Consider the following 15,000-nt stretch of genomic DNA (forward strand, 5'->3'; position numbering starts at 1 on the left):
GTTCTCCATTATGCAATCTCCCTCTACACAATGTAGGGCAAATAAAGATTACAATGATTTCCCTCATAGAAGCCACATGTTGGCATGCAATCGTTTGGTACATTTGGCCACGCTCAGTAGCACTCCTTTTGGATATTTATATACAGTGTTCGACAAATCCATTCACCTACAGGCCCGTGGCGACTGGATTTGACCCCGTGGCGACCTCCTCATGGCCGCCCAAGCAGGGCGGGACTAGGTGGCGAGTAGATTTTTTTGGTTTGGCGAGTAGATTTTTGGGTGATTTGTCAACCAATATATATATATATAATTTGTGGGTTTTGGGATTTGTTGAGCTTGCTGGGATTGTGTGTTTATTAACTGCTGTAATTATTGGCAAGAAGGGGCAGCCCTCATTTCAAGTAGTAAGATTGGACGTGTGCAATCAAACTCCACAGCTTGATACGTTTCAGGGGGGTACGGACTATAAACTTCTGTTTTTAAGCAGAACATTTTCTTATATCCTACCTTAATTATACAGTTTAATATATACAGACACATATTAGACAGCGGTACACACTGCTGGATTTCAACCCAATGCTGCAGTTACTGACCACAGTTGCACCTGTTCTTAAAAATTATGCTTCTTTATTGCCATCCAACTTTAGCCAACAAGCTGTTCTTGGTTAACGAGCGTCTTTACTTTGTCAGCCCGCAGGGTGTTCTGTGGGAGATTTTTTTTCCATACAAAAAACACAAATGTCATCTGAAAATGCCAGTCTAGACAGTATTGCAAAGGACTTCGACAGAAATTGGGTCATAACAGGCCATGGAATCCCTTACTGCATTGCAAGTAGTCTGCTTTATACAAGCAGCAGGTTTTCTGTACCTGTTGGTTAAAAATACACCCAGTATTCCTACTTCTTTATGTTCTATAAAGTAGTTTATTAGATTATGCTGAACGCTGATGTGCTGCGCCATACAGTACCTATTATTAACCCCTGTGAGTGTCTGAATGGCCATCAGCTCTCTGCCTTCCTAAGACATTATTTCTGTATTTATTTTCATTTCTTGAGTGCCCGAATAATGAGTATTGCACCTCTCAAATTGTAAACCTGGTTCATGTCATGTAATATCATGTAATATTTGAGTATTTTGCATACCCTTCGATACTATATTTTCATATGGTTTATACAGAGATACCGAAGCAAAAGGGAGAAGTGGTGCAAAATCTTATTTGTTGAGATATTGTGACATTAAGTGTAGGGGGAAGACAAGACAGGATTGTCCTCTTTGACAGGGGAATATTTGACAAACACATTAATATCCTTGTAGAAATATATATTTCAAATCTTGAGCACCAAAATCATAGGTTGTAAGCTCACCTGGGCAGGGACTGTCAGTAAGTTTTACAATGTGCTGCGTACTGCACAATATACTGCAATTGTGAACACTTTGCATCTCATTGGGAGAAAGTACTATATGAAATGTTGTTTTTTTTGTTGTTCTTATGGTAGGCAGAAGTGCATTAGATAAAGTAAGGGGACGTGGGGAATAACATTATTGGTCCTTTCTAAGATGTAGTAAAATAACAATGGAGAGCCAGAGGTAATATGACACCTTTTCGTGGAACAGTTAGTTGATAAGTTGCAAGCTTTCAAACCTACAGGTGCGCTGACGAGTATTCTAAAACTTGCCTTAAACTTGCTTTGGAAAATCTGGGGCTATCACCAACAAGATCCAGGTACATGCTGGGTACATGCTGCAACATTTCAGTGACATTTCTGCAGAAACTAATGGCCCATCGGATTAACACAGCAGGGGTCCCATTAAATTTGAATGGGACTGCCAGTGACCCCCGCTGTTAATCCAATGGGCAATTAGTTTGTCTGCAGAAATGTCACTGAAATGTTGCAGCATGTACCCAGCATGTACCTGGGTCTTGTTGGTGATTGCCCCAGATTTGTTTTAGAATACTCGTCGGCACTACAGTAACGATGTTACTTAATGAAAAACCCTGACAAGTTCAAAAGCTTACAACTTAACCACTGCATGCAGGGCCATCAGCAGGGTGGGGTTGGCGTCCCAGGCCCGGTGAGTTGGGGGGGAGGTGGGGAGGGGGGGGAAGGCCCGGCCTGCCGGCACTGCAAGTTGGGCCCGACCTCTGGCTCTCCCTTAGCAGCAGCCTGCATGACTCTATCCCTCTGTCCCCACGCCGATGAGCCTCTTTGACGTCAGCGCGCCGGAAGCGTTCTGACGTCAGCTCTCTGCTTCCGGCACGCGACAAGAAAGGGCTGTCGGAAGCTCGGCGTGGGACAGAGGGATAGAGGCATGCAGGCTGCTGCTGAGGGGAGAATCGGGGTCCAGCTGCAAGATCACCGGCAGCCGGGCCTGGCCAGAGGTCAAGCCCAACTTGCAGTGCCGGCCCCCACATCCACTGGACCTTGCCTGATCATCCACAAGGTAAGTCTTTTTTTTTATATATATGTATTGTGGGGGTCTTTTTAATATGTATTGGGGGTGGGCTTTTTTAAAATATGTATTGGGGAGGTGGGGGTCTTTTTTATGTATTGGGGGCTTTGGGGTGTATTGGGGGTATTTTTGGATGTATTGGGGGTATTTTTGGATGTAATTGGGGGTATTTTTGGATGTATTGAGGGGCTCGTGGCTATTTTTATATGGGTTGTGTGTGTGTGTGTGTGTGTGTGTGTGTGTGTGTGTGTGTGTGTGTGTGTGTGTGTGTGTGTGTGTGTTATATGTATTGGGTAGATGGTTTTTTTTGTATGCATTTGAGGGGGGAGGAGGTTGTATATATTTGGGGGCTGGGGAATTTTTTTTGTATGTATTTGGATGTGAGAGGAAAAAAGGGGAGACCCCCAAGCTGATGCTGCAAAATACTGCAATGTCCTGTAACATATGCTATAAATGAAATAGCAAAAACCGGTGTGCATAGAGAATAAGCAGCAAGTGTCCCGTAAGTATTGTATTGTATTGTATGTCTTTATTTATATAGCCCCATTAATGTACATAGCGCTTCACAGTAGTAATACATGTGGTAATCGAATAAATAACAGATAATATAAATAACAGATCATGGGAATAAGTGCTTTAGACATAAACATAACATTAAGGAAGAGGAGTCCCTACTCTGAGGAGCTTACAATCTATTTGGTAGGTAGGGAGAACGTACAGAGACAGTAGGAGGGAGTTCTGGTAAGTGCGTCTGCAGGGGGCCAAGCTTTATGTATCGTGTTCAGAATGTTCACAGTGCTATTCGTATGCTTCTTTAAGCAAGTGTGTCTTAAGGTGGGTCTTAAAGGTGGATAGAGAGGGTGCTAGTCGGGTACTGAGGGGAAGGGCATTCCAGAGGTGTGGGGCAGTCAGTGAAAAAGGTTTAAGGCGGGAGAGGGCTTTAGATAAAAAGGGGGTAGAAAGAAGACATCCTTGAGCAGAACGCAAGAGTCGGGATGTTGCAAAGCGAGAAATTAGGGCAGAGATTTAAGCAGGGGCAGAAGAGTGTAAAGCTTTAAAAGTGAGGAGAAGAATGGAGTGTGAGATGCAGGATTTGATTGGAAGCCAGGAGAGGGATTTCAGGAGGGGAGATGCTGAGACAGATCTAGAAAAGAGTAGAGTGATTCTGGCAGCAGCATTTAGGATAGATTGTAGGGGAGAAAGGTGAGAGGCAGGAAGGCCGGACAGCAGGAGGTTACAGTAATCAAGACGGGAGAGAATGAGGGCCTGAGTCAGAGTTTTAGCAGTCGAGCAACAGAGGAAAGGGCGTATCTTTGTTATATTGCGGAGGAAAAAGCGACAAGTTTTAGAAATGTTTTGAATGTGAGGGGCGAATGTGAGAGAGGTGTCGAGTGTGACCCCTAGGCAGCGTGCTTGGGCTACTGGGTGAATGATCATAGTTCCAACAGTAATGTGGAAGGAGGTAGTAGGGCCAGGTTTGGGAGGAAGTATGAGGAGCTCTGTTTTAGCCATGTTGAGTTTAAGGCGACGGAGGGCCATCCAGAATGATATAGCAGAGAGACATTCAGAAACTTTGGTCTGTATAGCAGGTGTAAGGTCGGGTGTTGAAAAGAATATTTGTGTGTCGTCAGCATAGAGGTGATATTTAAACCCAAAAGATGTCATTAGGTCACCTAGAGAGAGTGTGTACAGAGAAAAGAGAAGAGGTCCCAGGACAGAGCCCTGGGGTACCCCCACAGAGAGATCAATAGAGGAAGAGGGGGTGTTAGCAGAAGAGACACTGAAAGTACGATGGGAGAGATAGGATGAGATCCAGGATAGAGCTTTGTTCCGAATACCAAGAGTATGGAGAATGTGAAGGAGAAGAGGGTGATCCACAGTATCAAATGCTGCAGAGAGGTCGAGTAATATGAGCAGAGTGTAATGACCTCTGTCTTTGGCAGCATGGAGGTCGTCAGTTATTTTAGTGAGGGCTGTTTCCGTGGAGTGAGCAGTGCGGAAGCCAGATTGTAGAGGTTCTAGGAGAGAATAGGTGTTGAGAAAATGGAGCAAGCGAGAGAATACAAGAGGTTCAAGGAGTTTAGAGGCAAAAGGCAGGAGGGAGACAGGTCGATAGTTAGAAAGACAGGTAGGTCAAACTTGCTGTTTTTGAGTAATGGTATGACTGTTGCATGTTTGAAGGAGGATGGAAAGGTTCCAGAGCAGAGGGAGGAGTTAAAAATGTGTGTGAGCGTAGGGATTATAGTAGGAACAAGAGGTTTTAGGAGATGGGAGGGAATGGGGTTAAGAGGGCAAGTGGTAGAGGGAGAAGAGGCGATCAACAGTGACACATCCTCCTCTGAGACAGTGGAAAAAGAGTCAAGGAAGGCAGGAGGAGAGTTAGGAAGAGGTGTAGAATGGGAAGAAGAAACAGAGGGGATGTTCTGACGTATGGATTCCACCTTTTCCTTAAAATAGTCAGCAAAGTCCTGAGCGGAGATGGAGGAAGCCGATAGTATGTGTGAGGCCGGCGCAGCCCCCACCTCACCTGCACTCCGTCAGGATAGCCCTCCAGCCGATCGATGGTACACTCCCCCGCATGAACGGGGCTCAGAGGGAGTTCGCCCTCCTCACTCGGGCAGCGGAGACAGTCACCCAGTATGCAAAAGACCAGCTGATGGTAGTAGAGACCTGTAAACACAGAGCTTCCCGCCGTCTAACCGGGTGCCTGCTGTTCCTCCCGCGATGTTGCTGCCGAGATTGTGGAGCGGGTTGTGGCTGTAGGGGAACCGGCAGGCGATCTGCACCTCCGCAGTAGTCGTCTCCGTCAGATGCATCTTCTCCTGGAGTGCAGGTAAGAAGCTGAAGCGCCGACCCCACACTGGCTTGGAACCGGATCCACTAGGCAGCTCTGAAGAAAATCCTCAGGATGGAACAGCTGCTCTGCGTCTGCGTATACCGGATAGGCTATATAAAGAGTCTTTGATAAAGCGCCTCCACGGCGGGAAACGCGTCAGAGTTTTAATCTGTGTGTTTGTCTTTTTGGTTGATATGCCCAATAAATAGTTATCTTTGCCCCAGCCCTTTGCCCTTTTTTGGCATTGGTCTACCTTCTACCCCTATTTTCTATGTATTTGGATGTGGGACATTTTTTGCATTGGGGGGTGGGAAGTTTTTTGGTATATCTCCTTGGGGGAATTGTGTGAGGGGGGAGAGAATGAGTGAGCTTGGGGTAATTGACTGAGGGAGAGGAGAGAGGGGGTGAGTGAGGAAAAGAGGGAGTGAGACGCAGGGAAGAGAAATACATGCGAGGCGGGAGAGTGAGGGGGTGAGATGATAGGGAGAGAGAAATACATGGGAAGAGGGGGGGAGAGAAAGGGAGGGCTCGTCAGATGTGAAATGGGGGCTACTCACAATACTGCCAAAGTGTGGGGTGGGGAGCCTGCTTAAAATGTTTGTCCTGGGCCCCAAGATTTCTGCTTTTTTTTTTTTTTTTTGCAAAGTAGTTTTACCAAAATGAAATTCTAAATTTATCCTTGTAAAATATGTAAATGCTGTAGGTGTTTAAGTTCTCCACTTGTTAGCCATATGTTTAATGTATTTATATTTTTCTGGTTCCATTAGTGCGGGTTGGGGTGGTTTTTAAATATTCTGAAAGACACTTGTGAACTATTGATGTATAATTATTTTAGAGATGCCAAGTTAATATGGACATGTCTAAGTTCCTAAACAAATAAATTTGAATTGTGTAAAATTCGGTGTGAAAAGCAGTTGCCTTAAAGCAGCAGTCCAAGCTGCTGTTTATTAATAATGTTTTCCCCTTAATATGTGCATCAATACAATACACACTGATAAGTTATTAGCTAAGTTGCCGATTGATCCATTCTCCTGTGATAAATCGGCAAGATTCGGCTAGGGGGTTCACTAAATGGCTGTCAGTGCAGCAGAAGAGGACCAAAGATGCAACGTTCTGTGGGGAAGATAATGTGACCAGGCAGTCACTTGATACAATTGGTGCACTGCTAGAGAGAGGGCAGGGCTCAAAAAGGGGTGTGCCAGAGCCTGTTTCAGAAGAGGAAAGGCGATGTGACTTTGTAAATGTTTGCTATAGAAACAAAAAATGCTTGTTGCATTATATTTAGTTGGAGTTTTTTTTTTGTTTTTTGTTTTTTAAAGTACAAGTATCTTCTCATAGTACAGAACCGATTTATTTAAAAAAAAAAAAAAAAACACATGTAGGATATTGCTTGGTCTGCAGCTTTAATGCACCTGGAACAGACTACGATATGTCTCTCTTGAAAACCAACTGATCAACTAGTGCTATTGTAAAATGGTACCATGGTAATAGCTAGTTGGAAGAAATTAGATCATTTTATGCCTATCAAAATAACTACCTGTTGGGCCCTTAATTAACACTACATTTTCATAACATTTATTGCAATATGAATGTTTAATAAAAATGGGAAATACAGTGAAACAAAAAAGGATTTGGACAAATTGGATACTATATGTAACTTTAACAAAGAAACCACAAATTTGTGTACAACATGTAAAAACTCACACAAAAATTCTTAGAGGGTGATTCTATTGTAAACACAGTCTGTTGTTTTTTTTTTTTTTAGTGAAATTACATTTAATATTGATTGTGTTGTTTTAAAAAAAATAAAAGTGCTCTGGTACAGTAGGCATTGAAGGCTTTACATGGTTTTATATACATTTCTCTAATAAAATATTTATCCATAAATGTTCAACACGTCTAGAAAATATTATTAGTTCACCTCTCCAGGGTCTATATGTTTGGTCTGGGACCAGGGAACGTGTGTCCTTGAAGATGAGCATGTGTCCTAACAGACATAATACAACAGACCTATTGAATATTACAATCCGGCTGTAGGTCGTGTTTGCGTTCAACAACTCTCATAGAATATCACTACTGTATGTGACTTTGTTTGTTTTATTAATAGTGTTGCAGAAGGGTCAGGTTTTTTTTGTTTTTTTTTCAAAGATCTTGTAGACAGCGTTCTGCGTGTCTGCTTTTAAAATGGCCAAATGCTATAGGAAGCAATTTCCTTTCGGACATCATGACCTGTAAAAGTTTTCGAAACAAGCACAAGCGGATCCCTGAAAGTGGCACATGCAAAATGTCACATCTTTTGTAACACTCCTGTACCTGAGAAAGTAGGAAGAAATTCATGAAGTTTCAAGACTTTGGGCCAGATCCGCAAAGCTCTGTTAACTCGAGGTTCAAACGTGACGTTGCCCAAAAGCGTAGCGGTCGTTATTTCCCCTGAGATTAACGTGTATCCACAAAGCTAATTGCATATAAAAACGGACTAAATGCACCTCATTAGCATAGACTTAATGTCTCCTTATTGTAATGCAACATTGCGTTGTTATCTGCCATTAACGTCACATTAAGTGTGTCTGCCATCCAGACCACAGAGAGAGTACCCATTGACTTGTATATCTCCATAAATACTCCTTTATTGGAGAAATACCTGTGAACGCACATGAGATACCTGGGAAATATGCCAATTTAAATATGCAAAGTATATACAAATGATTTAAATTGGCATATTTTCCAGGTATCTCAGGTGTGTTCACTTTATTAAAATGTGCTCTGGTATACACCGTTGGCGATGTACACTGTGCTGTATGTAAACTTTTATATGGAAATCAGTACTTTATAGATATCGATTGGAAGGATCCATACGGACAAAAACTTGTCCATTGCTTTTTTTTTTTTTAAACAAACTTTTTACCAGACACTTGATTTCCCCCATGCAGCTAATCAATCAATCAAAGCAATGCAGAAATTAGTTTAGATATTGGATAAGAGCAAAGCAGTACTGCGGAAATGCTGGGGGGGTTTTGGACCAGTGGTTTGTAAGTAATATTCCTAGTCAAAATATTAAAAATGAATTCACATTATTAGGCAGTTTGCAGACGAAGCAACAAGAACAATTAGATTGTAAGCTCTTCGGAGCAGGGACTCCTATTCCAAAATTTTACTTTTATGTCTGAAGCACTGATTCCCATGATCTGTTATTTGTATTATTTGTTATTTATATGATTGTCACGTGTATTACTGCTGTGAAGCACTATGTACATTAATGGCGCTATAAAAATAAAGATATACAATACAACATTGTTATACGTAAAATATTTCATCTCAAGCAGAGGCGAGAATAGCCTTCTGTTTTTTTATCAGGCCAGTTTTGGGTCATCTTGCAATAACTACTGTAATAAAGTTTATACAAAACTGATAAATGTTTAGGTTGGTAACATACAGTAGCATTAATCTGACTGGAGTTTGCTCTCAGAAGTAGTATTGGCTTTGAATTCCTTAAGAATATATATTCACTCCATAGTGAGCCAAAACATTGATATGTGAAAATAAATTAGATATTATTTCTCCAAGACCTGGTGTGCCTGCTTCCTATTCCAGCAATTCATATTTTGGAAGAGTTTTTTGTGGCGTAGAAGAGTATATATGTTCCTTAAAATAATAGGGTAATGCAGAATGGTTAGCACTGATCTTGATGTAGTTCTGTTCTCAATGTCTTGTTTCTTATTCCTGTCATAGTGATCTGCATTTCTATTAAAATGCAGCCTATAGAAATGACTTTCCAGTAAAGAAGAAACTGCGTAGGCTTTGGGTGGGGTCCGACAGTTTATGTTGGAGCCCAAAGTAAACAAAAAAGTGTTGTGATGTGAATTACTTTGCCTTGTGTGATGAATAATCAATTTGCTGCGGAAGTCGCCCACTGGTCTTGAAACATTATCTTCTATCTTGACATTTATGGACCAAATGGTTAATATGAACTCTTCAAATGTACAGTATTCTCTCCACTCCCTCAATATAAAGGGTTCATTTGCAGGAAGCTTTTGTATCATTGGTTATTGTAATGCATGCAATCAATACATCTTCTGGGCATCTGATTTTTAGACGTGATATGCTCCATTGTTACACATTTTTATGATGACATGTCAGACTATTGCTTCTGTTTATAGGGGGATGCAGGTATGCAACTACGGAACTTAATTTCTCCCTTCCTTGTTGTTTTTAGGACATTACTTCCATAACTGGTGTTCCAGACGAGCATATCAAAACAAGAAAAGTCCACATTTTTGTTTCTGCACGGAACGCCATGCAGTCTGGCGTGAATAACACAAAGAAATGGAAGCTGGAGTTCGACACACGTGAACGCTGGGAAAACCCTTTAATGGGTTGGGCATCATCGTAGGTGTCAAATGAATACCCCGTTTGAAAGTGTTCTGTGTGAATAGAAGTTGGTTCTTTGTATGACACATTGCAAAATAGATGAAACCTAGAAATAAACCAATAACCAAGTTAAAGAAACATGTGAAGATCTCAAATAGGAGTAGACTGGTTTTATTTGTATTCATCTGCGCTAGTTACCAGTTTCTGATGCTAAACATAAATTCACAAATCTGTTGTAGCATGTCTGAGACTGAGAAAACAAACCTTGATTCCAAAACAAACTGATTGTGTTGATGCTGATAAATACTCCCTATTAAAGGACATAAAGTAGACTTACTGTAAAATGAGACATTTACTGCACTTTGCTGAATTAATGCTAGCCTGGTACAGTACATCTTTGACAATGTATAAATAAAGCAGAGGGGTTTTCTTTGTACATTTCAAGATGATGATACTGACTCCTTTCCACTGTAATGATGCAATGTTTTGAAGCACTTTAATGCAAGATTTCTAGTACAAAAGTTTGTGTCAGACTTTCTGATTGTGGCTGTGTTCATTTTTTTTTTATCGCCCTTCGTAAAAATGCACCTGCTGCATTAATGTCCCAAATGCAAGATGGTAAACTGGGATTTTTTTTTTTTACTTTTCAAAATGGCAAATTAGCCAACATACAAATCTGCATTTCACTCGACACTCAAGCGAAACATAATCTGCAACGTAAAACTTTGCAGTATGTCCACTTCCTATTTTTTTTTTTCTCCTCATGAAGTTCATGCAACATTCCCAAATACACTTTCATAATGGCGATATTCAAAATGTACAACAGAAATATAAAACCACATCTACAAGCTTCCCTCCAATTTTTTTGTCATCCATACTCTGTTTGGGAGTGAGTTTATAATCCTTTAGTAAGGCGTTTTTGTTTTTATAGTATGCAGACTTGTACCATCTCTGCACACCATACTGTAATTTGTAAAATATCTAACCGGAATGTAGATGGAACAGAAGTTATAACTGTAAGCAGTTTAATCTGCTCATAAAGTCCATCAAATGCTAGCCCCTCTGGGTACATGTACATGACACAATTTACTCCATGCTGCAGTATAAAAATATGTATTTTGTACTGGAACCACGTGTCCGAAACTTGTCATTTGAGTTCTGAAGCTGATCCTTTGAGCAATGCGTTTATTAACACAACCCCAAGACTTGGCAAATTGACACGAGTGAGGAAATACATTTTCCATTTACGTACACAAACTTTGATATACCTCCTGCAAATATTATTCGGGACACTTCTCCCCTAACTTCCCCCAAATTTACGTGTTCAATCACTCACTGGCGGGATCGGACATTTGGACGCGGTGTTCACCCGCAACCAAGTCTCTGCCAGCATTCGGCCGCAGAGGGACCTCTGCCTCTGGATGCTTAGCTGCTGTCTGCTTCGCCAAGGTATGTTAATTTAAGGGTTCATTTAGCGGTTAAGGATAGGCGTTTAGGTTTTTAAGTTATGGATTTAAGAAGGTCTTTAGGGTCGGGCGTAGCGTTATTAGGGGTTAAGATTAGGTTATTTACGAGTAAGGTTAGGGACTTACCTTGGCAGAGAATCAGCTGGCGGCGAGGGGTCTCTGCCCCGAGGTGAGTAGCGGCTAAACACCAGCGGAGATTTTGGACGCGACCAAATGTCCTAGACGGCTCACTGGCGCCAGCAGAGCATTTTTATACAGTGAGATCAATAAACAGAATATGAAACTGACGCTCTTGATAGTAACTTAATTGTATAATGCTCACTTGTGATCCTTGGTGCAGATGTAAGCGGACTCGCCATACCGAGAGCCACAGGAAATAAATGGTGCCCCCAGCTGTCATCTTCCCGAAAGCCACCGGCAGCCGAATTGAATGAATTTGCTGCTCTGTGGCAGCTTGGGAATTCCGCTGTCCGTTTCCCCCGGTAATTTTTGCTGTGGGCAAACGTAGGCTTTTGAAGTCCGAATCACATGGAGAACTTTTCGTGGCGACTATTACATTTCTATACTACATTGTAACTGCTGGACCAAGTTAACTACACAAATATCATGGTGATGGACAATGCCATTGTCTAGTGATTTTTTTTTTTTCTTCCCCAAACTGTTGTCCAATTGTGATTTTTAGGTATTCTGGAAACTACCTCTCAGGTTCTTCGGCCTTAATTGAAGAAGTAGAGTGGAAAAGAACAATGCTATATGCTTCTATTGTTGCCCAGTCACAAAAAGATATTGTAAATTTTCCCAAGATCACACACACTATTATTGGTTTAGAGAGAGAGATTACTCCATGTCATGTTTTACCTCATCACCATAAACACTGTCACTTTTTAAACACAAGTTCTGCAAACAAGCATATGACCCATCTGATATGCTGTTTATACATTTCAAGGCTTTTATTTTTTCATTGTATACTGTATGTAGTAGTTAATGTATTTTGCTACCTCTGGGACTGTATTTACTTTTCTTAGAAGCATATGTTTCTAGCAAATGCCTTTCTTTTGATTTTTATATATACATCTGAGATAAACTTGATACATATGGAAATGATGTTGTTGTTTTTTTTATAGTAGATTAACTATGTATTAAACTCTAATTACATTCTAATAATATACATTAATGCCTACCAACAGTTGAGTGAAGTTGGCGGGAAGTAAAATACGTTTTTATACATATTTAGGTTTTTTTTCATCACTGTACAGTACCTAACTTTTCCTTATTTTATTTCTTTGAAGGGGTGATCCCTTGTCCAACATGGTTCTGTCATTCACATGTAAAGAAGATGCTATTGCTTTTGCTGAAAAAAATGGTAGGTGACCATTTGAAATTTGCATTTAAGCTTCATTATATTACATTTTCTGCTAATGAGTGAGAGAGAGCGTGATGTTTCCTGTAGCTGCGTACCCAAACAATCACGACTATTGTACCCCTGAGGACCGTCCTGCATGTGGGTGACTGACACATTGTCTTAAGTCTCTATTTGTGAAACCTGACTTAAAACGTTTTGTTATTTCTACCTTTTCAGTGCTGCTGCCTTAATCTTTACTAAAAAAGAGTAGTTATCCATGGCAACGCCATCACTAATCTATTCAAATTTGGCTTTTGAGTTTTTTGTTCTTGTGGTAAGGGATAAATAACATAGTTTAATAGATTATATAACTTAATACAATGAATTTACAGACCAACTTAGAAACATATAAATGAAAAGTCATGTTACTTAAATTACATAGGAAGAGCTAGTGTATGAACATGTTATCTTACATCCTCCACAATGTATGTATATCTTCATATAGCGCCATCCATGTACATAGCGCTTCACAGCAGTGAAATCTTGTGGGCATATAATTAAATCTCTCCGCCTACATACTCTGATTACCTCGCTTTCACTGCTCAATCTCGCCTCCTCACAATCCCATGCTTCATAGCAAGCGGCTCTCAGAAACACACCAAGAGTTTTCTCTCCTTGTACCTTTGTTTCCACTATCCCTTCCTTATAGATGGTAAACTCCTTGGAGCAGGGCCCTCATTACCTACCGGTGTTGCCATTTTATTGTTGTGGTCTTCCGGCCCCATTGTCCTGTGCTGCAGAATGTTGACGAATTATAAATAAATTCCAACTTTGCCTTTGTATTGGCTCCCTGAATTAGGCTGACTCAAGTGGCCTTGATGTTTTATATTTAATAATAAATATCTCTGCAACGGAGGTTTAAAGTAGCAATACTGCATTTCCCCCCCCCCCCCCTTTTTTTTTTTCTTTTTTCTTTTTTTTCTTTTTTTATATGAAAAGCATATGACCGTGTATACATTCTTACCTAAGCTGGCAATCGTTTGGCGCTCCTGTATAAATTCTGATGGTGTGCCTAACATAATGGCCACCTTCTAACTTTATGCTGCAGTCTGTGAGATGCTGCAGCTGATATGTAACATTATATTATGAAGTGTAACAGATTGTAACAGTTTTCAGAGTAATCGACAGGCCGCTGTTTGGAGAACAGCAACAGATCTGTTTGTGATACTTTGTTGACAAAAGGCAGAGCTCAAAAAGGTGCGTCAGAGCCTGTTTCAAAAGAGGAAGTGGATATGACTTTCTAAATGGTGGGTGTGGAAACCAAAGGATTCTCCGTACACGCGGTCCTCGGTTATCCGCTGGAATCCGTACCGCAAACCATCGGATTGCGGATCCAGTGTTTATCCGTTGCGTTGAGTGTCGGATAATCCGTTCCGACGGCGGATAATGCGTTCAGCGGAATGCAATAAAATACTATAAATAGGGAAAAGGCAGCATGGCTTGGGACTTTTACTAAAACAGTTCTTCATAGATTAAATGATCATGCCCAGAGCTTTTGAAACCTCATAGGTTTCTTCAATTGTCTCCTACACTTCCGTTAGAAACCTATGAGATTTGGAAAGCTATATACACTAATGTTGGTCTCCTACATTCTGCAATAAATCTACATTTTATTAAGGCAACTGTTTTGGGACAATCAATTAAGATGTTATATGAGGGGCACACAAGGGGGTGAAGGTTATCTGTTCCTCAAGTATCTGGTAACCGTATACAAAGTCTTTCCCCCCCACCCCCCCTCTGATTCATAATATTTAGGCATCTGTAAACAACCCAAGTATCACTTTTTTATGTATATATTGTATGTGTGTGTATATGAAATGTGATTGCTAAATCTGCAGAAGCTAGAACAACTGTCGCCACATCATTTCTTTTACAGACAACAGTAGACTGGCCTTTTACTACACACACTTTGTTTTCCTTTTTAAGTTCTGTATAGATTGTAACAGTCTACCAGAGTTGTGTGCATACAGTTGTGTACTCTTTTCATAAAATTGATTATGGAGATGAGGAGAACTGTTAAGTGTGTCTTTATTTACATGTGAAGTGCCAAAACAAAGCTCTCAAAGTGGTCATTTTTTATGTTGGTTTTATGCCATCCTTTTGTTCACACTTAATCAAACGACATTTGTTGTTTATTTTTCCTAGGCTGGAGTTATGAACTTGAAGAGAGGAGGATTCCAAAACCAAAATCCAAGTCTTATGGAGCAAATTTTTCTTGGAACAAACGAACAAGGGTATCCACAAAATGAATTGTTATTGGCCATCTGTAAGTCTGTATGTGAACAAAGTCAGCTGTGCTATATTTATAGAGCAAGTATAATACAACTCTTAATCTTCTAATAAATATGACCTTTAAACTACAAATACAGCTTGTGGTGTCTATTTAAAATGTTTTTGAAGTTTCAAATTGAGCCTTTGATCAATGTATCTATATGCAGAGGCGATTTAGGGTGTTCATACCTCTATGCTATTACTGG

General features: G+C 40.6%; 1 protein-coding gene across 1 annotated transcript in view; it reads left to right on the forward strand.

Moving 5' to 3' along the window:
- The window catches only part of NDUFS4 (NADH:ubiquinone oxidoreductase subunit S4), a 125,707-nt gene extending 110,820 nt beyond the window's left edge, over window positions 1-14,887 (forward strand). The window contains exons 3-5 of the mRNA XM_075589110.1: window positions 9,501-9,673; window positions 12,411-12,484; window positions 14,669-14,887. Coding sequence (XP_075445225.1) covers window positions 9,501-9,673; window positions 12,411-12,484; window positions 14,669-14,772 — 351 coding nt within the window. The 3' untranslated portion in view covers window positions 14,773-14,887. The remainder of the gene's footprint in view (window positions 1-9,500; window positions 9,674-12,410; window positions 12,485-14,668) is intronic.
- Window positions 14,888-15,000: the final 113 nt, after the last annotated feature.

The sequence above is a fragment of the Ascaphus truei genome, chromosome 1, assembly GCF_040206685.1.
Source record: "Ascaphus truei isolate aAscTru1 chromosome 1, aAscTru1.hap1, whole genome shotgun sequence".
Classification (NCBI taxonomy): domain Eukaryota; kingdom Metazoa; phylum Chordata; class Amphibia; order Anura; family Ascaphidae; genus Ascaphus; species Ascaphus truei.